The sequence below is a fragment of the Tursiops truncatus genome, chromosome 15 (assembly GCF_011762595.2).
Source record: "Tursiops truncatus isolate mTurTru1 chromosome 15, mTurTru1.mat.Y, whole genome shotgun sequence".
NCBI lineage: Eukaryota > Metazoa > Chordata > Mammalia > Artiodactyla > Delphinidae > Tursiops > Tursiops truncatus.
In genome coordinates, this window is record NC_047048.1 from 70,810,924 (window position 1) to 70,834,242 (window position 23,319).

The following is a 23,319-nucleotide window of genomic DNA, read 5'->3' on the forward strand; positions in this document are numbered from 1 at the left end:
TTTAAACAGCAAAAGCAGGGGCTGGGCCTTGTTCCCCCAAGGCCATGATTAGCTGGGACCCATTGCTGCCCCAGGCTTCCACGGAATGAAGTACCTGAGAAGATGCCGGGGTACCGCAGAGGCCAGCACCACACCTCAGGCCAGTATCTGAAGAATCATCTTCCATCTTACCCTCTCTCACCCCAATTCACAGCTTTGGGAACCCAAAAGGAAGGTTTCCCCACTTAGGACCTAGAGTAGGAGGGGGTTAAGAGTTCAGGGAGCATTTAAGCAGATAAGCCTTCAAGAGAAGCCTGGTTTCTTCTGGACGGAGAGTAGGCTTTGGGCCCCGCTTTGCCCCCCCCTCCCATTCACAGAGCCCACCAGGCTCTCGGGACCCTGCTGCTGGGCAGGCTGCCTGCGTCGGGGGGCCCCAGGGGCTCCTTCTGTTCTCCACAAACCCAAGTTGGCCCGCTCCGACGCTCCGACCGCAGCGCCACACACCACGTGCTGCACAACCCCAGCTGTTGTTTTCTTTATTAAGCACCAGATTTTCAGCACAGGTTACCAGAGGAGGGAGGGATTCAGATTCAACCAGCCACAGGCCCTGATCCTGGCCCGGGCACACAATCAGAGGAGAGACACGGCCAGGCGGAGGTATATGTGTGTACGGAAACAGGCATGTGGGCTTCACGAGCGTCAGTAGCTGACTCTGGAAATCATAGTCTCCCTGGAAGGAGTAAAGGGAGTTGTGAGGACTCCATCCACAGGGTGAGGACTCTGAGAGGTGGCCACGATGTCTTCAGGGACACTGCCCTGCTTGCCAAGAGAAGCAGAAAGGTGAGGCAACTTGTAGTACCCAGGACATTTAAAAAAAAAAAAAAAAATCACAGAACATCAGAGCCAGAGAGGAACCCCTTTCTACAGATGGGGAGACTGAGGCTTAGAGCAAGGAAAGGCTCTGTCAAGGCCACACAGGAAGGAAGGAAGCAGAACCTAGCTGCACCCTGGGCTCAACTCCCTGCCCTTGGCTTTGGGCAGCCCTGGAGATGCCCCAAGTTGCCAAGACCTTGGGAGTGGGCTTGAGAAAGGCTCCTCCTCAGACCAGCCTCACAGCATTATGCAGGAAGTGAGCCTGTGCAGTGAGGGAGGACCACCAGCCAGGAAGTCATCACGCATCCCTGGTGCTGCCCAGGAGAGGAAGGGAGGGCATCTTGCTAGAAGTCCCTGGAAAGACAGGTGGGAGCCAGGACCTGGGCAGGGCCCCAGCCCAGCAGCTCCATCAGAAACATACCTGCAGAGGCCAAAGGTGGCATCCCGTAGGCTTTATAGAGCAGATCAAGAAGCTCCCTCTTCTCATCTTCTGGGAGGAAACTGGACTTTGCCGCATTGATGTTCTGGAAGGGCCAGCACGGCAGACAGTGTGAAACCAGAGAGCATAGGAGGGAGTCCTTAGCAATCTAGTGACAGTCCATTAAACATGGGCAATTCATTAAGCTCAGAGTGGCGAGGCCTTGTCCAAGGTCACGCGGCAGCACCCGCCAGAGCAGAGACTGTGAGGTTCTGGGTTCTTAACGTGGCAGGACGTGATACACAGATGTGGCAGGGAGGTTGGAGGAACCTTTGAGAGACGGGGTGGGATGTGTGGCGCCAGAGAGACAGTCCTGCAGGGACAGACTTGGGATGTCAGAACCACGGAAATCAAGGGCTCATCCTGGGGTCTCTGAGTGGCCTGAAAAGTGTGTGCAAAATGTATAGCTGAGCACACCTTTCTGGGGAGATGGTTGGCAGCTTTCAGAGTCTTTCAAGGCACTTGACCGAAGCAGAGGATAAAAAACCCAGTCCTAGGTCAGGATCTCAGCCGAAGATGTCTTCTCCGTGGAAGGCATCGAACTCCAGGTCTGCCTTGGCCTGGCCTGTTGCAGCAGACTCACCCCTCATTCTCCAGGGCTTCCGGGCCCTGGACAGGACCTGCAGGCCTCACACACTCCCAGGGCCCAGAGTCAAGGCACACACCCACTCACCAGTCTCTTAAACTCCTCTTCAGTGAAGCCCATGTCCTGTTTGGTCATCTGGTAATCAGTGTCCAGGGTGGACTTGAAGATGAGTGGGTCGTCCGTGTTGAGGGAGTAATTAGCCTGATCGTTTTTGAACCTGGACAATGCAGGGGGTGGGGGGGAGGGGGAGAAGCGCCTCCCATTACTGCTGTGTAAACAGTCTCTGCACGTGGACATCCACACTCCTTTGAACCGCGCGGCACCCTTAGACAGGCCTGGAGGTTCTCCTCGTTGTACAGAGGAAGACACAAGTTCAGGGAACTCGGGTGACTTGTCCAAGGCCACATTACTAGCAACTCAAGACTTAAAGCCATCCAGCCAGGCCAGAGCCAGGCAAAGGCAGGAGAGGGGCCGGCTTGGCGAGGCCAGAAAAGCAACAGCCCGCTCTAGCTACCCGCCTCTCTGGCCCTGCCCTCCACAGCCGCACTCTGCGAGTCGTCTGCCCCCTTCACCAACCGTCCTCAGCCCCCGTGGGATCTGACTCTTCAGATACGCCATGGGGCCTGTTCTTAGCATAATCCCTGACCACCATCTTATTAAATCCAATGGACTTTTCCTAGCTCTAACTTCACCCGACTTGTGGAGCAGAATTTTATACTGTTGACCTTTTCCCTAGATTTCTTGGACACCGCACTCGTGGCTTTCCTCCTGCCTGTACCTTCAATGTCACTGTCCTGGATTCTCTCCTAGGCCCTCTTTTTTTTTTATTCAAACAGAAAATCACAAAAATTATAATCATCCGCATCAGTTCACTCAGTCCCATGTAATTTTGTTTACCTTGATCTTTTGTTAGCACTTTTATGAATTCATCAGTTTTCCATTAGAGTTCTGAAAATGCTTATTCATTCAGTTCAGCAGTACAGTCAGTTACCAGAATCCTAGGCCCTCGTGCTCCACCGTCTGCTGAGGCCATCACTTCTCCTTCAACCACCGTATCTCTAGGTGACTCTGAGTCTTTCTCCAGCCCACAGGCTGTACGCCCACATGCCTTGGGTGTCCTGTAGGTACTGCACACTCCACACTCCTAAAGCAGCTCAGGCCCGCCTTGTACTCAGAGTGTGAGCGAGCCCAAGCTCCTCTCCTTCTCGTAAGCTTGGCGGACAGACCTCAGTGCTGGCCTGAATATGGTCACCCCGAGTTCTTAGTGAACTTCTGGGTCAGCTTTTCCCTCCTGAGGCCTCGCCCAGGGCTCAGTCCCAGGGCAACCTGAAGAAGGGCCAAAGCTTCTTAGTTAAGCCTATGGGGCAGCCTCGGGGTGGGGTGGGACGGGACAGGCTCTCCTGGGGAAAGCTTCAGGATGTGCTGGGGGAATGCCCAGAGGGGCCAGGAGCAGAGACCACGTGAGCAAGAGAGACTCATCTTCCTAATTCCTAGGAGGTGGAATCTGGAGTGTGGAAGTTTCCTTTGGGGTAGCAGGGCATTCTGCTATAGCTGGATGAGCTACGGGGCCCCCAGCTGTGCTATCCAAAGGCTGGGTGGCCTCATAATCAAGTTACACCACATCCAGACTTTGGCTTCCTCACTTGTAAGACGGGGACAATAGCGCCCGCTTCCCAAGCATTTGAAGAGCTTTCACACCCAGGAGACCCCGCAGGAACCAGCGCCCAGTCGCTGCATCCCCTTCCCACCCTTGGCTTTCCTAGTACAAAACTGAACGGAGCCCAGGGGACCTGGCCTCACCGAACGACTGCATGCTCCGTGCCTGGCTTCCAGGTGCCGGTGAGGTAGCTGGACCAGGGGCAGACCTGGAAGAGCAGGCGGGTGGCTGGCATGAAGCCCCCAGAGTTGCGCTGACCCCCGTCCCCAGGCCAGCTGGCGCCACCTCCTCCGGCGCCGTTCTTGCCCCGGTCACAGCGGCCCCCTCGCAGCAGAGTCCCAGGAGCCGTCAGTCCTGCCTTCCTCCCCCCACCCAGCAGCTCCAAGGCCCGCGGCCCACGCTCCCCGCGGCTGCTGGACCCTCCGCGCGCTCCACCGCTCCCTTGACCTCCCCCTCCCCTCACCTCGAAGTGCATGTTTTCCTGCCGCAGCCTGTTGTAGAGGGCCGGGTCCTCCAGAGTGTGGTAGCCGTGCCCCAGCCTCTCGGTCTTGAGCACGTCCACGGCCTGTTGACAAGCAGCGTGGAGCCCAGCACGGGCTGCGGGGCGAGCGGGGAGAAGGGCCCCACCGCCTGCCCAGCCACTCACCTCTCTCACCACCTCGGCCGAGCCCACCTCCCCGGCGTGGACCGTGCGGTGGACGCCGCTCTTCACGGCCTCCTGTAAGGGCGAGGGCTTGGTCAGGGGCGGCCTGGGGCTCGGCCCCGCAGGCCCTGCCTTCACTACACTCGGGCTGAGTCAGCCTGGCTGGCTCCCAGACAGGGAGGTCGGGTGGGTTCCGTTTTTGTAATCATTTAAGTGGTAGTCCTCCTTTATTAGACAGTTATTATGAGTCAGACACTGGAGGAAATGGTTTAGACACCTTACGTCATATTCACAACTGCTCTAATACCTATCTTACAGGGAGCGGGGAGGGACTGAAACTCAGGAGAATTAGGTATCACGACCAGGGTCAGACCGCTAGGAAGGGATTCCAGAGCCCCTACTCTCCACCCCATGCTTCACCCCTTCCACGGGAAGCACAGCATGAGGCTTCGAGACGTCTGCTCCAACCCAGTCATCCCAGCAGATGAAACAGGCCCAGAGAAGAGAGAGTCTCGCCCAAGGTCACACAGCGAATCATTAGGCCGAAAGGCTCCAACCCAGGACCCTCCAGCACCAAGTGGGGTTTTTTCTTTCATACCAGATTCCCAACTTCTAGAGCTCCTAGAACCAGTCACACACACTTGGGAGCCCAGGAGGCCTCGTGATCCCCCGTCGGTGTGCCTTCCTGCTACTGGTATAGAGACCAGCTCCCCACGGGGTTCCCCCAGAGCCAGCCTCTCCTCTGCCTCCGTCCCCCAGGACCCACCGCGTAGGCCTGCACGTGTTCAGGGAAGAGGGTGCTGCCTTGGATGGTCTCATCTCCGGCCAGGTCGATGGCCACCACGGTCTGCTGCCGGTACTTCTTACACAGCTCCACCACCTCGGGGGACCAGCCTGTGGGCGAGATGCCCGCCGGGCCTCTGGCAGCAGCACGGAGGAGAGAGACCCTCCCCGCCCTCCCACCCAAGGCCAGCACAAGGCCCAGTGTCCCATCTTCAAGGTCTGACCCCGCGGCCTTCGGGGCCTCAGCATCCTCTCCTCGCAGAGAGCCTCGTGCTGTGGCTCACGGTCACAGCGAGGCTTTGCCGAGGCTGCACGTGTGAGACAGCGAGGTCAGGGCCTGGGCTCGGTAAACGACAAATAGCAATTCTCTCTCAATCCCCACACCCACCCTCAACTTAGCAGATGAGATGGAGGTCCGCACAGTTTAACATTTAAACCTAAAACAGCTCCCACTAGTGTTACTAAACACATTGCTGACGTTGGTCATTGTAAAGTGTTTTAAAAAGAATGACCAACCCCAGGCTTTGGAACCAGGTGGCCCTGGGTTCTGCTCCGGGCTTTGTGCCTTCCTGATTGAGCCTCTCTCTACCTCAGTGTCCTCATCTGTCAAATGGGGATAAACGATGGTGGTCCTGTCTCCTAGACCCGTGAGGATTAGAGAAAATACCCCAAGCCACTCTGCACAGGGAGGCCCTGCAGGTTGACACTAGCCCCTCGCCGTGGGCTCACTACTCCTTAGAGCAGAGAATGGGGTAACTACGATCACCTCCTGTGACAAGGCACGTCTGAGATCCAGAGAGGTGATGTGACCTGGAGAGAGTCACACAGCGGGGCTCTGCCTTGGAAGCACAAGCCCTGGAGATGTGACCAGTGTTGGTCACAGGGAGACCCCTCAGGCCCTGGCGCTGAGACCTAGTCCCAGGTTCCACAGCCCTGACAGGAGGGGGCCTGGCCCACAGGGTCTCAAGGGAGGACTGCAGCCTGACAGGAACCAGGCTTAGGCTTTTCTCTGTCGTTCAGCCTCCCTTGATTTTAAGCCTCCTGCAGGTCACGTGGCTCCCAGGCTCAGCCTCCCTGGGGAGAAAATTCTGTTGCAGGTAGTTCCGAGCTTGCCCAGGAGGAAGACCCGAGGTCCAACTGATGGGCTCAAGAGAGACCATGGGGACTGGTATGGCCCCTGTGCCCGGCCAGGAGGTTGTGGTGGCATCAGGTGGGCAGCCAGGGACGGGGCCAAGGTCACACTCACTGGGCTGGTGGCGCATGCAGCACAGGATGGACCGCACCTTCACCCCGAAGTCTCGCTCTCCGTCTTGCAGGCCCTGGTCCACTAGACACACCACCTCATCCGGGGTGAGGTCCCCTCTGTGTGCAGAGAAGAGTTGGGGTGGGCCTGAGGCAAAGACAGACCTAAAGGACAGCCCTGGGACTGGGACAGAGGAGGGAGGGGAGGCGGGGGAGTAAAGAGGGGAAGGAAAGGAGGAGAGAAAGAGGAGGAAGAGGGATCTTCCAGGAGAAGCCCTCAGCCCCACTAACCCACTGCCTCTGAGGAAAGGACGAGGGAGATAGCCCCAAGCCCTAGCGCACCCCCTTCCAGCTTCCTTGGAACTGCCTGGACGCTTCCAGACCTGCGAAGACTGTCCCAGTTCGGGGGGTTGTCAGACACAGCCCTCCTCCCACCCAAGATGGAGAGCACTGCTAAGCTAAGCTCACCTGTTGTGATTCCCACTTGTCCACAAGTATCAGAGTCATGGCTAGAAGGGAGCAAGGTGGTTGAGTGGTACCGCTTAGACATCCCTGGGGTCCAGGCAGAGGGGCAGGAGTGGGCCAAACTCACTTTGGTTGCAGGGTTAGGATAGACCCCTAAGAGTCACTGGATAAACTGTGGGCCAGTTCAGGGAGCCAGACCGAAGTCTTGCTTGGGCCACGGCCTCCCAGGCTGCCCCTCGCGGTCTTGGGTCAGGCCACCCTGCCACAGCACCAGCACAGCTCTCCAGACGGTCACTCACTCAGCCTGGTTCCAGGGGATCGGCTCCACTTTGGAGTTGGCCAGCAGGTGCGGGCTGTAGCGCACCTCCACGTACACCACGCCCTCCTTGGCCTTCATCTCCACAAACTCGTAGGCAGTCCTTTTGATGGCCTCCCGGCAGCCCCTGGGAAGGGAAGAGAGTGGCTGGGGACAAACTGCCCCAAGGCCCTTGGGAGCTCCAGGAATAACAAAGCTGTCCCCTGCCCATAGCAGATCAAACCCATGTGTGGCCCCCCAATCTCTCATCACCCAGCCCAAAGCTCCGGGCATCTGCTGGAGAAAATCCTAGAAGCACAGCACGTCCTGTCAGCTCTGCTTCCAAACTCGATGCCAGTTCTCGCCCCCTCCGCCCTGGTTCTAACCACCTCACCTCTCTAACTGGCCTCCTGGTCTCCAGCTTGCCCCTGTAGAGCAGCTAGCTCAATCTTTTAAAAATGGAAATCAAAGAGGGAATTCCCTGGCAGTCCAGTGGTTAGGACTTCACGCTCTCACTGCTCAGGGCCCGGGTTCAATCCCTGGTCGGGGCACTAAAATCCCACAAGCTGTGCAGCATGGGCAAAAAAAAAAAGGAAATCAACATCACTCCTCCACTCTGAACCCTAATGGCCTCCCACCTCGTAGAGTAAGTCTCAACCCCACCTCCCAACCCCCCACAAGGCCTGCGTAATCTGGGCCCTTGCCAGCCTCCCGCTCCTTCCATGACTCCTCCAGGGTCTTCTTTCTGTCCAGCGAACAACCAAGCTTGTTCCCACGTCAGGGCCTTCGTGTTTACAGCACCCCAGCCTGCAGGCTCTTCACCCAGATCACCCTATGCTCCCTCCTCCCTCCATTCAGAGCCCGCCTCCAGCCTCACCTCCTCGGGGAAGCCTTCCCTGACCACCTTATTTTATTTTAATTTTTTAAATTTATTATTTATTTATTTATTTATTTTTTGCGGTACGCGGGCCTCTCACTGTTGTGGCCTCTCCCGTTGCGGAGCACAGGCTCCGGACACACACGGGCTCAGCGGCCATGGTCACGGGCCCAGCCGCTCCACGGCATGTGGGATCTTCCCGGACCGGGGCACAAACCCGTGTCCCCTGCATCGGCAGGTGGACTCTCAACCACTGCGCCACCAGGGAAGCCCTGACCACCTCATTTTAAAACATCTCCTCACCCTTTTTCACCTCTTCCCCTGGGCTTCAGTTTTCTCCATGGCCCTTATCACCACTCGACATCACAGATCACGTGGTTTCTTTATTAGCTGGCTTTCACCTCCCCAACTAGAACGTAGTCTCCATGAGACAAGGACCCCTCCCTCTGTCTCGTTGGCTACGATCCCTCAGCCAGGGACAGAGCCTAGGACATTGCAGCCACTGAAATATTTGTTGAGTGGTAAGTGTAGGCCAGCAGGGAGGAGAAACAGGAGAAAAGGACACACGCAGGCAACAAAAAGCCGAAATAGACAAGGGGGACTGCACCAAACTAAAGAGCTTCTACACAGCAAAGGAAACCATCAACAGAGTGACAGGCAACCTACCAATGGGAGAAAATATTTGCAAACCACACATCCAATAAGGGGCTAACACCCAAAATGTGGAAGGAACTCCTATGATTCAGTAGCAAAACAAACAACAAAAACTGATAAAAAGTAGGAAAGGACCTGAATAGACATTTCTCAAAAGACATACAAATGGCCAACAGGCCCATGAAATGGTGCCTGACATCACTAGTCACCAACGAAATGCAAATCAAAAGTGGCTTAAGCCTTCAGGAAGCTGGTCCTCTTCTGTCTTGTGGCCCAGAGACAGGAGCCACCTGGGCAGTGGCGTGGGAGACGCTCCTCGTCCAGGGGAGAGGCAGCATGTATGCCAGACCATCTGCTGACCCAGGCCAAGGATGGGGGCAGTCGATGCCTTCCAGGCAGAGCCCAGAAGCTTCCAGAAAGCAGCCAGCAGCCTCGGCATACATCTTCCTTCCCCAGGACTCCTCATTCCTGTCCTGCCACTTACCCAGCCAAAGGCCTCCACCAGCCTCACACACCTTCCTCACTCGTCCTCCAACAACCCATCCTCCAGACCGTTCCTCAGGTCCAGCCCTCTGGACAATATCACAGCCTTTCTCTCCCAAGGCCCAGTCCACACTTTCCTCCTCCAGGCAGCCTTCCCTGACTCCCCAGCCCCCTCTACATCTTCCCCCTCCTGAGCTCTGGCAGCACTGACCGCCAAGGCCCCATTCTCGCCTACCTTGGGAAACTCTGCCTCGTGCCAGCAGGCTCAAGGCGACATCAGGACAAGAATCTGGGCTTCACCCCTTGCCAGCTGTGCGGTCCTGGGCAAGTTCCTTCACTTTCCTGAGCCTTCATTTCCTCCTCTGCAAATGAGGAGTGTGTCTAGCTCACAGGACTGTGGACAGCTACAAAGAGAATAGTTCTGTGAACTGTACACACATTATATTCTTCTATATCTAAGATATTCTGCTATCAAAAAATGGAAGGAATGAAAAGTAACATAAAAACAGCAGTGCCTGGCTGTCGATACAGGTAGCAATTATCCTCCTAGTAAGAGGAGGCTTGCTGAGGACAGTGCTGTGTCCATTCCAAACCCCAGCCCTAGGAGGTAGAGAGGGTCATAAGCCCCATTGTCTAGATAAGGGAACTGAGGCCCAGAGAGGGCAAATTTGCCCAGCGTCGAAGTTATTTCTTGAAAGAATCTGATACTAGGATCTATGTTCTTAACCCCCACATTCTGTCACTTTTCTATAGAAGTTGAAGGAGGTTCAGCCCATCATACCCATTTTCCAGAAGGGAAAACCGAGGCCCAAATGCATGGAGAGATTCGCAGGAGTGCACACAATGGTGAGAGGCAGAGCAGGGTTATACAGCGCCTTCTCCCACCCCACAGGCTGAGGTGTGCAGGCAGCCCGATGTGGGCACAGGGACCGACGCTGCCCAGGGTTCACGGCGGGTGGGAAGACTTACGCGATGGCGGGCATGTAGTAGGCGAACTTGGCCAGGAAGCCCGGGAGGCTGAGCGGCTTGTCCATGCCGATGATGTCCTGCAGCTCCTCTGGTGTGTCGGCAGGGAGGGTGATGCCCCGCTTCCTGGGGACAAAACAATGAGGGTGATGGACAACCCTGGGCAGGACCTTACCAACTCCTTGCGGGGGGTGGGGGTGGGGGCATCTGACCCCTCTTATTGGACAGATGGGAAAACTGAGGCCCAGGGCATATAGAACCAGGACCTGAATCCTTCTAGGATCTTCTGTCCCCAAGGCCATGACCAGCCAGCAAATCTCAAGGGGGACAACTGGGGTTAAAGTCCATTTAAAGTGCACATGAACACACACACGCCCCCTGGTGCCTGGGGACAGGGAAGGTGCCAGGGCAAGCGCTTGGTAGAGCTGGCTGGTCGTGTGCCAGGTCAGGGGTTATCAGGTCAAGAACTGCAGCACACAGTGCCTGGGACAGGAGCAGGCGCCAGACTTCCCCCCCCCCCACCCTCCCTCTGGCCGGCACACCAGGGAGGCTGGCCTGGCCCACTGTGCTGGTAGAGGGAAGCCAGCCCAGCCATCCACCCTGCCAGCACTCTCCCCTCCCTGACCACAGCCTCCCACACACGGCTGGGCCACGGCAACCACTCGGTAAGGGCTGGCGGAGAACGGCCCTTCTGGTCTGGGGCCTCCTCCTCTCCACTGGCATCTCCACCTCCCCCCAGCCAGGACCAGCAGGGTGCAAGGCTGGGCTGCCTTCCCCGCTTCTCATGCTCCAGCCTCCTCTACTCCTCCTGGCTCTGTCCCAACTCATGGGTCACCCCTGGCCTCAGTTTTCCCACCTTTAAGATAAAAGGGACAGGCCGAGGACACCTGTCAAGAAATGCTTCTACCATGAGGGACAAAAGACCAAAGGCACTCTACAGAAACAGAGAAATGCAGAGAACAGAAAACTTAAAAACCCAAAATGAATAGCCTCAAAGAGAGGAGACGATGTTACATCCTTGAAACAAGAGCATCCCTTTTTAAAAACAGGACATTCAGAAAGAAAGAAAGAGCTCTTGAAGATTTGGAAGAATATGGCCACGCCCATCAGGCTGTAATAAAAGGAATGGAAAATAAAGTTGAGAAAATCCTCCAGCAGGTAGAACAAAAGACAAGATAAAAAATAGGAGCAAATGGGGGCTTCCCTGGTGGCGCAGTGGTTGAGAGTTCGCCTGCCGATGCAGGAGACACGGGTTCGTGCCCCGGTCTGGGAAGATCCCACGTGCCGTGGAGTGGCTGGGTCCGTGAGCCATGGCCGCTGAGCCTGCGCGTCCGGAGCCTGTGCTCCGCAACAGGAGAGGCCACAACAGTGAGAGGCCCGCGTACAGCAAAAAAAAAAAAAAAAAAAAAAAAAAAAGAGCAAATGATTAAGAAAATTATGTGATTAAACCAGGAGGTTCAGCCTCCAGTTATCCACAAAGCAAGAACAGAAGATAGAAGGGAGGACATTGCCAAAGAAATGGAAATTCAACCCAAGTGTTGAAGTCCTTTAATAGCTTGTTATTAAAATATTTCCCTACATAAATACCTGTTCCCTAAACCTCCTAAATATGCCTTCTTCCCCTTCTGCATGACCCCAGAACCTATGAGTGACCAGTGGGTATCACCACGGGGTCACCCTGTTGCCCAGTTTGCCAGTCAGACTCCCATCCCTGCGAGACGTCCCCGGGGAAGATGAAGCCCCGGGTGCAGTCCTAGCACCGAGGTCAGGGGCTCAGCGCCCTTGGGCCTTCCCCTGCTGGTCAGTCTGCCCCAAGGTCACCCTCATGAGGGCATCCCCAGTCACCGTAGCCTCTGCAGAGCCCGTACCAGTTGTTAGATACTATATTTTGGATATCTTTCTGGGAGCTGGTGAGTGGAAGGCAGAGGAGGTGTGGCTAAGGCTCCGACCCCCATATTCCCAAGCACAACGGCCACATTTGCCCCAGGTCCCCTGGACTGATCCAGAGATCCAGAGCTTTCAGTCCTCTCCCTCTGCACATCAGCATCCGAGGGCCCACGATGTGCTGGGCACTGGATGGATAGCCGTGACCAAGGCAGACCTGTGTGTCTGATCGTCCCCTTTCCCCTCCCCTCAAACCCCTCCCCCTCCCAGGCTCCACATTTCCTAATACAGCTCCTCCATCCATCCAGCTGCCTGAACCAGAGACAGGGGGCTCCCCCAGACTCCATCTCCCTTACCCATCAATAGCCGGTCCCCAAGTCCCAATAATTTCTTCTTAAATATTTCTCCAACTAGTCTCTTCTCCAGCCTCTCTCCTCAACAGTCACCCAAGAGAGATCTTTTTACCCCACAGATAGAGTGGCCTGGGAAGGCCTTTCGGAGGGGGTGACATTTAAGCAGAAGATTTAGACTGTCCTTTTCCCCTGAGGGAGCAGGCGGAGAGATCCAGGCAGGCGGGGTCGGAGCCCTGCCGAGAGCCCCAGGCAGAAGCAGCGAGGGAATTCCAGGGCAGGGAGGCTACAGTTCAGAGCAGGGTCAGTGGTAGATGAGTCCACTGCCAAATGGGGGCTTCGCAGGAGCTGGGACCTTATCCTGAAAGCACCGGAAGCCACTGAAGGATTCTAAGCAAGGGAGTGACATGAAAAGATGTACTTTTTAAAGAGCTCCTCCTGGCTGTGGTGTGGGGAACAGACAGAGGGAAACAGGGCAGAAACCAGAGCTGCCGCTAGGTCCGCTAGGAGACGATCCAGCACCTCACAGGGGACCGGGCCTCCGGAAGCTACTCAGACTGAGCTGTAAAGATCCTGTCTGGGACCCAAGGTTGAGGCAGGAAGGAGTTGTTCCTAGGTCCCCTGCCACCCACAGCCACTAACCGCAGCCAAGGCTCCCTCCACCCAGGGCCAAGCTCAGCTCTTAGATGGTCCTGTTTCCCCATAGCCATGGCCATGCCCCGGGTGCTGCTCAGTCCTCTGCCCTCCACGCTGGGTGACACACTGAGAGCCCAGTGTGGACTTCAAAGTCCATCCTCCTCCTGTAGGTACGAGATCACCCTGGGCAGGAGCTGTCCCCTTGAGGACCTCCATATCCTTGTCAGTAAAACACAGATGGTATTTTGTTTTCAAGGTACAGGGAGGAACAAATGAGACTATTTGTGTGTCCAGGGAAAGATGGCAGACTCTGAAGCCCAATGGCCTGGGTTTAAATCCCAGCTCTTATTTAAAGGCTGTGTGGGACTCCCCTAGTGGCGCAATGGTTGAGAATCCGCCTGCCAATGCAGGGGACACGGGTTTGACACCTGGTCTGGGAAGATCCCACATGCCGCGGAGCAACTAAGCCCGTGCGCCACAACTACTGAGCCTGCGTTCTAGAGCCCGCGAGACACAACTAATGAGCCCACGTGCCACTACTGAAGCCCGCACGCCTAGAGCCCGTGCTCGGCAACGAGAAGCCACTGCAACGAGAAGCCCGCGCATCACAACGAAAAGTAGCCCCCGCTCACTGCAACTAGAGAAAGCCCGCATGCAGCAATGAAGACCCAACACAGCCCAAAATAAATGAATAGATAAATAAATAAATTAAAAAAAGAAACAGGTGAGAACACAGTCAACTGAGGCCCAAGTCACAGGGGCAGAAAAGAGGCTACTGGATTTGGCCAGGGTGAGGGAGGGGCCACGGGCCAGATGCTGCCCTCCTTCCCCCTCTCAGCCCAGCTCACTCACAGCTGGGAGTCCTCCAGCGTGTTCTGTCCATATCCCAGTCTGACCAACTCCCCGGTCCCCCTGCCTGCTGACCTCAAGATCAAACTCCAGCTGGATCAAACCCGCACCCACCTCTCTAGGGCCCATGGAGGTGCCTAGACAGTTCCCAAGATGCCAAATGGTTGTGGGAAACAGAAAATCCGACCAGTTGCCCCACAAGGGCTTTTCCTTTTCCTCCTCCCTCTACCCCGCCCTGGACACTCTCACCTTCTTGCTCCGCTAATGAGCACTATGTGACCCTTTAATGAGCACCTGCGATTAGACCCCATCTTGGTGCCCGGTTAACCCACCCTAATGGCCTCATTAAGGTCCCTGAATCAATAACTGGCACTTGACATGGGCAAAGGACAAGCAGAGATAATCCAAGGGGCTTAACCCCAGTGAGTCAGAGCCATAGGTTCCAATTAATAATATTATCGTTAAGTGACATTTATGGAGCATGTAGCCTGCTCGCCCTCAGCTAAGTGTTTTTTGTGCAATACTCTACCTAAACCTCCAGCTGGCAGGGGCAATGGTCAGGGGTATGGACCCGGAGTCACACCTGTGTTTACGAGATAACTTACTTCCCCTATTCTGGCTCGGTTCCCTCGTCGGTAAGACAGGGTCAATAATATACCTATCTCACAAGTTGTCACCAGATTCCAGTAAGTCAATCCAGGTACAACATTTAAAGCAGTGCTTGCCATGCAGTAAAGGCTAATACACTTACATGATAAGTTAAATAAAAATTAAATCAACAACAGCTTCCTAGGGCAGAAAAAAGTGCAACAAGAAGGAGAAGCGTGTTCTTGCCAGAACCCTCTCAGGGAATTGGAAGAGACACTTTTTTTTTTGGCGGTACGCGGGCCTCTCACTGTTGTGGCCTCTCCCGTTGCGGAGCACAGGCTCCGGACGCGCAGGCTCAGTGGCCATGGCTCACTGGCATGTGGGATCTTCCCGGACCGGGGCACGAACCCGTATCCCCTGCATCAGCAGGCGGACTCTCAACCACTGCGCCACCAGGGAAGCCCGCAAGAGACACTTTTAAGTGTCGGGGCAAACGCCCAAGGATCATCAGTTCTCTCCTAAGGAGTGGGTGTCTGGATAAGTGAGGGGGTTCTGGCTTATGAAACAGAGGGTTCAAATTTGGATCCAGAGCTGAACTGCTCAAAGCAGTGAGGAGAGGCAGAGACCTCCCAGCTCCAAACAAAATGAGCATAGAACAAACCCATGAGGAACAGGAGAGGTAGGGGGCGGGAGGGACCCCATCTCCCAGGTCAGCTCTGGAGAAGGTCCTGTTCTTACTTTCAACCTACAGAGGCTGAGGCCACAGCAAGGAAACAGTGTGTCCAGATTTGAATCCAGATCCACTGGCCCTTGAAGTCCTTGCTTTTAAGTGCTAGACCCCAGAGAGGGGATAACATGAGCCCTTGAAATGTGGGGAGGGAGGGCGGACCTCCCTCACTGGGGATGCTGGGGGCCCTTCGGCCCAGCAGCATCCACGAGAGCAGAGGCAAGAGGTACGTTCTCCTTTGGAAGATGCAGAGACTTGGGCCCAGAGAGGGGGCACCACTTCTCCGCGGCTCCCAACAGGTTACCATCGTGAGTAGGAAAATCTTGGAGGGTCAGATGGCCCAGGGTCAACTCTTGACTCTATTTGTTCTGTGGCCTTGGGCAACTGCCTTCACTTCTCTGAGCCTGCTCTCTTCTCAGTGACATGGGGATGGCAATGCTCTCGTCCTCCAAGTGTGGAGGGATTAAATTCGCTGACTCAGGAGAAGGCTCAGCCCAGCCCAGCCCTGGGAGATGCTCAGCAAATGGTAGCAGCGTCCTATGCGGGTTCATCGCCTGCCACAGGCTCTCGGCTGAGTCAAAGAAACAGTGACTGGTTCAGCCCTGGGAACTGCGTGCGTGCGTGCGTGCGTGTGTGTGTGTGTGCGTGCATGTGTGTCTTCTGGTGTCTCTCTGTGTCCGTGTCTATAAAGTGGGATAAGCTTCCCCTGGCTCACCTGGCAGCAGGAAGATAAAAGTCAGAGGCACAGAAGGCAGAAGCCTTGGGCTGTGGGTCTCTGTGCCCCACAGACCACCTTTTTCTAGGCTGGGGGCTGGCTTGATTCCACAGGGATACAGGAAGAAGCAGCAACCCTGGAATTCTCCAGAGGCGTCTGGGTCAAAGTTCCTAGGGAAGAAGGCCTCTTATCTCTGGACTTACCTGCCATAATATAAGATGGTTTCAGGCTTGATGGCTCCATCCAGATGGACGTGCAGTTCTACCTGCAAGGGCGCAGAGGAAAAGGAGAGAAAAACAGACACCCGTGAATGCCTGAAGGACCTTACAGAGGGTCATTGTTAACACTAACTGTGATGACCGTTAGTCACCACATACACTTCACTAAACTGTTCACACGCATTATCCTGTTTCATCCTTGTCTGTGGGGTGGGTTTAATTATCATCTCTGCCTCTTTCACAGTGGAGAACACTGAGGTTCAGAGAGGTTAAGTAACTTGTCCAAGACCACACAGTTCTAAGGGATGGAAACAGGAACCCAACCCAGTGCCTTTGTTCTTAACCACAGCTGCTAAGTGGCCGAACCGGAATTCTAACCCAAGCCCAATTCTGAAGCTGGTGCTCTTTAACACGAGGCCAGCCATGGGCCCGGAGGAGCGACAGAGCCTCAGCCACCATGCAGGCAGATCCCACTCTCGGCCAACTCACCAAACAAGATCCAGCTCTAACAAAAAGGATTGGCCACAGACCTTCTGGACTAGTGAATACCTACAACATATTTCAAAAATCAGTCTCCATTTTCAAAAGCATGTGTTACTGAAAATGAAACATAGCTTATCAGGAATCAATATTTGACAATAAGATCCTTCTAGGACGCCAGAAAGGGCACCAGATACTTGGCCATCTTGGTGATCCTCTCCTACATGCTCAGCCCCATGGACAATACTCCATACACAAGGCCAAGAGTTTAAGGACAAGGACTTTGGGGAGAGCTCATCAGGCTGGATGCCCAGCTCTGCCTCTTCTCTGGCTGTGTGATCTTAGACAAGACACTTGATCTCTCTGAGCCTCAGTTTCCTCAACTGAAAACAGCTGCAAAGATTGCCTCCCTGTCCAAGAAGAGTTTAAGGATTTTTATTTTTTTTTATTTTTTTTTATTTTTGCGGTATGTGGGCCTCTCACTGCTGGGGCCTCTCCCGTTGTGGAGCACAGGCTCCGGACGCGCAGGCTCGGCGACCATGGCTCACGGGCCCAGCCGCTCCGCAGCACGTGGGATCCTCCCGGACCGGGGCACGAACCCGTGTCCCCTGCATCGGAAGGCGGACTCTCAACCACTGCGCCACCAGGGAAGCCTGAGTTTAAGGATTTAAAAAGACAGTGTATAATGATGAAAAATCTGAAAGAGAAATTAAGGAAACACTCCCATTTACCATTGCAACAAAAAGAATAAAATACCTAGGAATAGACCTACCTAAGGAGGCAAAAGACCTGCATGCAGAAAACTATAAGACACTGATGAAAGAAATTAAAGATGATACAAACAGATGGAGAGATATACCATGTTCTTGGATTGGAAGAATCAACATTGTGAAAATGACTATATTACCCAAAGCAATCTACAGATTCAATGCAATCCCTATCAAACTACCAATGGCATTTTTCACAGAACTAGAACAAAAAATTTCACAATTTGTATGGAAACACAAAAGACCCCGAATAGCCAAAGCAATCTTAAGAAAAACGGAGCTGGAGGAATCAGGCTCCCTGACTTCAGACTATACTACAAAGCTACAGTAATCAAGACAGTATGGTACTGGCACAAAAACAGAAATATAGATCAATGGAACAGGATAGAAAGCCCAGAGATAAACCCATGCACATATGGTCACCTTATCTTTGATAAAGGAAGCAGGAGTGTACAGTGGAGAAAGTACAGCCTCTTCAATAAGTGGTGCTGGGAAAACTGGGCAGGTACGTGTAAAAGTATGAGATTAGATCACTCCCTAACACCATACACAAAAATAAGCTCAAAATCGATTAAAGACCTAAATGTAAGGCCAGAAACTATCAAACTCTTAGAGGAAAACATAGGCAGGACACTCTATGACATAAATCACAGCAAGATTCTTTTTGACCCACCTCCTAGAGTAATGGAAATAAAAACAAAAATAAACAGATGGGACCTAATGAATCTTAAAATCCTTTGCACAGCAAAGGAAACCATAAACAAGATGAAAAGACAACCCTCAGAATGGGAGAAAATATTTGCAAATGAAGCAACTGACAAAGGATTAATCTCCAAAATATACAAACAGCTCATGCAGCTCAATATCAAGAAAATAAACAACCCAATCCAAAAATGGGCAGAAGGCCTAAACAGACATTTCTCCAAAGAAGATATACAGACTGCCAACAAACACATGAAAGAATGCTCAACATCATTAATCATTAGAGAAATGCAAATCAAAACTACAATGAGTTATCACCTCACACCAGTCAGAATGGCCATCATCAAAAAATCTAGAAACAATAAATGCTGGAGAGGGTGTGAAGAAAATGAAACCCTCTTGCACTGTTGGTAGGAATGTAAATTGATACAGCCACTATGGAGAACAGTATGGAGGTTCCTTAAAAAACTAAAAATAGAACTACCATACGACCCAGCAATCTCACTACTGGGCATATACCCTGAGAAAACCATAATTCAAAAAGAGTCATGTACCACAGTGTTCACTGCAGCTCTATTTACAATAGCCAGGACATGGAAGCAACCTAAGTGTCCATCAACAGATGAATGGGTAAAGAAGGTGTGGCACATATATACAATGGAATATTACTCAGCCATAAAAAGAAACAAAACTGAGTTATTTGTAGTGAGGTGGATGGACCTAGAGTCTGTCATACAGAGTGAAGTAAGTCAGAAAAACAAATACCATATGCTAACACATATATATGGAATCTAAAAAAAAAAGGTTCTGAAGAACCTAGGGGCAGGACAGGAATAAAGACGCTGATGTAGAGAATGGACTTGAGGACACGGGGAGGGGGAAGGGTAAGCTGGGACAAAGTGAGACAGTGGCATGGACATATATACACTACCAAATGTAAAACAGATAGCTAGTGGGAAGCAGCCGCATAGCACAGGGAGGTCAGCTCGGTGCTTTGCGACCACCTAGAGGGGTGGGATAAGGAGGGTGGGAGGAAGACGCAAGAGGGAGGGGATATGGGGATATATGTATGTATATAGCCGATTCACTTTGTTATACAGCAGAAACTAACACAACGTTGTAAAGCAATTATACTCCAATAAAGATGTTAAAAAAGAAAAAGACAGGGAGTCAGCCCACAGGAAGACAGCCCCTGCCTCTCAGCCAGCGCGCTTTCCGCAGGCTGTTAAGAGAAGCACAGCAGGTGCTGGGAAACTGGGAAAGCAGCTGTCATCTCCCCGTTCCAGGTCGTGGAAGAAACTCTTCCCCAGCCAGGCAGAGAGCCAGAAAAATTTTAATAAACATCTCTATCAGGGTGGGGCCTTCTCTGGAACTTGCGAGCCTGGACAGGAAAGTGGCTGCCTTGGCTGGAGAGGGAGTAGCCAGGGAGCCACTGGCCCCAGGGCATCCTGGAGGCACCCACGGGAGCTGCCTCCTGTGGGGGAAATCCGGCCTGGGGCCCATGGGAGGCCAGCAGAGAGGGGCCGCCAAGCCTCCCTATCAGGAGGACGTCCAAGTAATCACATCTCTCCGCAAGTCACTCAGCAGCAAAGGACCAGCTCTGTCGCAGACCCTGCATCCAGGGAGCTGCTGGATTCCCTGATGAAAGTGCCAAAAGTTTATCGGGTTCTCAGAAAGTGCTTCCAGTGCAGGGAACTGCCAACCAGCTGTTTGACCTTGGACAGGTGACTCCACCTTTCTGAGCCTCTGTTTTCTTATCTTTAACCTTCACAGGGCCATGGCGAGGATCCAGCCAGAGAGATGGGGTAGTGCTGTGGTTAGAGCTGCAATCCCAGCTCCTCCACTCACTTCCTGGGTGACCTGGAGAAAGTTACTTCGCTTTCAGTGTCTCGGTGCTCTCATCTGTCCGGGGGGAAGATGACATGCCTTCCTCCCAGGGCTTCGTGAGACTTAACCACGTGACTGCACGTAGCGTGCTTAGATCAGGACTCAGCACGTAGCAACAGCATTTAGCAGAATAAGCATAACTAAGAATCCCTCATTCACCAAATCGTTGAGGCCCTGCTGGGTGCACTGGGGATGGAGAGATAAACTAAAGTGACAGAGTCCTGCTCCCGTGAGGCTTACAGTCCAGCAAGGGAGAGAGACATTAAGTAAATGTCACGTTGGTAAACGTAAAATCACAAGCCAAGACAACTCCTGGGAGGGACAGACACAGACCTACCAAAGAGGTAACAAACAAAAGAACTCGCCCAGCTAGAGGGCCAGCGATGGCTTCCCAGAGAAAGCAGCGCTTAAGCTAATAGCTGAAGGATGAAGAGGAGCCAAGTAGGCAAAGGCAGGGGTGAGCAGGAAGGCTGGAAGAGCATCTAGGCAGAGGGAACAGCATGTGCAAAGGCCATACAGTGGGAGAGGAGGTGGTGGACGAGAGGAACTGAAATGGGTTCAGAGAGGTGAGTGGTTGTGGAGCTGGAGAGGCTGCAGGGGCACAGGGAGGATTGGGTTCCAACCTGAGAGCAACAGAGAAGCCATGACAGGGTTTGAAGCTGAAAAGGACAAAGCATAGAAAGACCAGTTAGAAGTGGTCTTGTGAAGCTTATGAGCGATGATGGTGCCCCGGACCAGGGTGGCAAGGCAGATACGGCAAAGCAGGCGGACAGGAAGCCATGTCAAGGATGATGCTTCAGGTTGGGCCTGGGTGGGTAGCGATTCCCACGCTCTGAGACAGAGAGCCCAGGAAGAGGACCAGGTGCTGAGGGGGAGAGGACGGGTAGGGCACAGGGACAGAAGTACGGTTAGTGTGATCTCACTTATGTGAAGTCGGGACACCCCTGCGACCTCCAACTGCGTGTGGACGGACCCAGTGGCTGTGCAGGTCTGGAGCTCTCAGAGGTCCAGGCTGGAAATAGGAGTGGGAATATAGATGACTGAGGCTGTGATTATGAATGAGCTCACCCTGAAGGGAACGTCGAGGAAAGAGCATGGGACAAAGGCCGGACGAGCACCAGCACCCAGTGGCTTAGAGAAGAGGGTGAGCCTGGAGAAGAGCTGCCAGAGAGACGGAAGGGAAACCAGGAGTGTGTGGTGCGCAGAAAGGCAAAAGGCGATCAGACTTCGAGAGGGAGGAGTCACCCCCTCACCAGGGTCCGTGCAGAGGGCTGAACGGAAGTCCCGCAAAAGATGTCCACATCCTAACCCCCAGAACATATACTTCCACAGAGGGCAAAGGTGGGATTACAAACCTTGAGAGGAGGAGTTTTTCCTGGATTTATCTGGATGGGCCCTACACCCAGTCCTCTTTCTCCTTATAAGGGAGGCAGAGAGTTTTGAGAGACACACGCAGGAGGAAGCAGCCCTGGGACCACAGCAGCAGATGAGAGCAACGCGGCCACAAGCCAACGGACACCTGCGGCCACCAGAAGCTGGAAGACGCAACAAATGGTTCCTGAGAAGCTGGGGGGAAGGGTCCCTGTGAGAAGAAAATAGAGGAGGAATCAGCCAGGGGGAAGGAACAGGAAGGTGAGGGAACAGGCAGAGGGACATGCAGGCACTAAGTGTCGGAATCAGGTGGTGAGAGATGAGGCCAGAGAGAAAGTTAGGGGGGTGGAGGGCAGGGAGATCTCACAGTAAAGGGCGATCCCCTGAAGGGTTTTGCACAGGGGAGTCACCTTTTAAAAGCTTTCTCTGGTTGCTGTGTGGAAAGCAGGCTGAAGAGAAGTCAGAACAGAGGACAGAGAGCTGACACAGTGGTCCAGGTGGGAGATGAGCCACCACTGGGAAGACTTGCTGCAGCACCAGACGCAGCAAGTGCTCAGGGAGCCTGAGCTGAGCAGTGAGAGGGAAGGAGGCCTCAGAAAGCCCCCGGGCTGCGGGAGACTAGACTGCCCGGCGGGAGGGAAAGCAGAGCCTGCCACTTGCCCACCGTGCCCTACAGGTCCCAGCCCTCCTCAGGGCCTCCTGGGAAGCTGCCCAGACACGTTTCAGGGGAGGAACAGAGGCCAGGAGCTGCCTCCACAGGCGGTCCAAGCTCAGGCAGGCCTCCCACTGAACTTTCTGGAAAACTGAGACTACCCATGGAGAAATCTGTCAGCTCAGAGGTGGATGGGGACCCTGCTCCGCTGGACCCATGCAGAGAAAAGAAGTAGCAGCAGTGGCCTCCAACTTACTGAATATCTCTTATGTTCTACATGCATCATCTTATTTCATTCTTACAACCAGTGAGGTGGGGACTTCACTCCCATTTTACACATGAGGAAACTGAGGCTCAGAAAAGTATCCAAGGACACAGAGGCAGTGGTGGAGTTAGGATTTGTACCCAGGTTTGAACCTTGAGCTCCTGCTCTTCTTGCTCGGCAGGCCTAGCCTCAGAGGTAAATAATCCAGCAATAAAAATAGCTGTTTACTGGTTTCAGACCCTTTATTTCATTTGGTCTCCACCCCTGGGCAAGGGACACACCAGCTCCATGTTGCAGATGGGGAATTGACTTGCCAAGCTGAGCTCAGAGGAATTCCGTGACCTGCCCAGGGTTACCCAGGCCGACAGTGGCAGAGCTGGGTTAGAAGCCAAGTCCCTCCACCTCTAACCCAAGTCCTGCGCGCTGCCACACGACCTCCCTGGCGCTTGCACCAGACCTACACCCGGCCTCCTGACCACTCAGGAGGAGAACTCAGCACCCTCCTCCCCTGCATTCGCTCTCCATGGGCCTGACTCACAGCGAATCACAGAACTGCAGGAAATCCTCCAGGTCTAAACAGGAAGCATCCCCACTCGCCACAAAATATTTCCTAAGCCCCCTTCAGGTGCCAGGCTCTGTGGGGACGTGGGGAAACATGCCGAGTCCTTGCTCTCGGGAGACGCTAGGCAGGCCGGTAAGGCCCAGGGAGGTACAGGCACTCGCCAAGGTCCCCCAAGGTGTCAGTGGCAGAGCCAGGACGGGGACCCAGGTCTTGGACTCCAGGACCAGACGCTCCCACATCTGACTCCCGCTCACAGCTGGAGGGGCTGTCTACCTTCAAGGCACACCTGAATCACACTGCTTCTCCCCAGACCCCCTGCAAACACACCCATTTTGTTTTCATCCCACTGACTTTCTCAGTTTCCTTACTTACCATGCCCGTCCCCAGCTCTTAGTTTCTTTAAAGCGGTGACTTTGTGCTATCACGCTGTGCCTTCAGGGCCTAGGACAGTGCCTCGCCTAGCAAGAAGTGCTCAGTGGGTGTTGAATGACTAAGTGATTGTTTTCTCCTCTCCCTGTCCCATGTCAGCAGTGCTGTGTCCTCTCCCTGCAGCAAGGAAGGGCTGACCTACCCCCTTGGGCCTGGCAGAGAACCCAGATGGGGCAGAGTAGCCAGGGTTGCTTGACCCCCCAGAACCCGGGCACTGCAGTCAGAACCTGGATGAGCCACAGGTGCCCACTTCCCC

At 54.0% G+C, this 23,319-nt stretch overlaps 2 protein-coding genes across 15 annotated transcripts in view; one reads left to right on the top strand and one right to left on the bottom strand.

The window, feature by feature from the left end:
- Positions 1–2,785, top strand: part of PKIG (cAMP-dependent protein kinase inhibitor gamma) — a 103,570-nt gene extending 100,785 nt beyond the window's left edge. Inside the window, exon 7 of the transcript XR_012326359.1 lies at positions 10–2,785. The gene's annotated coding sequence lies outside the window, so the exon portion shown is untranslated. The remainder of the gene's footprint in view (positions 1–9) is intronic.
- Positions 491–23,319, bottom strand: part of ADA (adenosine deaminase) — a 47,688-nt gene continuing 24,859 nt past the window's right edge. For 2 of the 14 annotated variants that reach the window (XR_012326353.1, XR_012326350.1), the window contains 10 exons: positions 15,934–15,995; positions 9,985–10,107; positions 7,006–7,149; positions 6,246–6,361; positions 4,983–5,110; positions 4,037–4,291; positions 3,717–3,781; positions 2,004–2,133; positions 1,274–1,711; positions 491–795 (listed from right to left, as the gene is read on the bottom strand). Coding sequence is in view for 3 of the 14 variants with exons in the window: in XM_033840792.2 (XP_033696683.1) it covers positions 782–795; positions 1,274–1,376; positions 2,004–2,133; positions 3,717–3,781; positions 4,037–4,291; positions 4,983–5,110; positions 6,246–6,361; positions 7,006–7,149; positions 9,985–10,107; positions 15,934–15,995 (1,140 nt within the window). In the remaining 11 variants the exon portion in view is untranslated. Of the gene's footprint in view, positions 796–1,273; positions 1,712–1,747; positions 2,134–2,813; positions 3,243–3,716; positions 3,782–4,036; positions 4,292–4,982; positions 5,111–6,245; positions 6,362–7,005; positions 7,150–9,250; positions 9,420–9,984; positions 10,110–15,933; positions 15,996–21,139; positions 21,367–23,319 lie in introns of those variants that run through there. The other 12 variants (XR_012326351.1, XR_012326354.1, XM_033840794.2 and 9 more) reach the window with 12 other exon arrangements.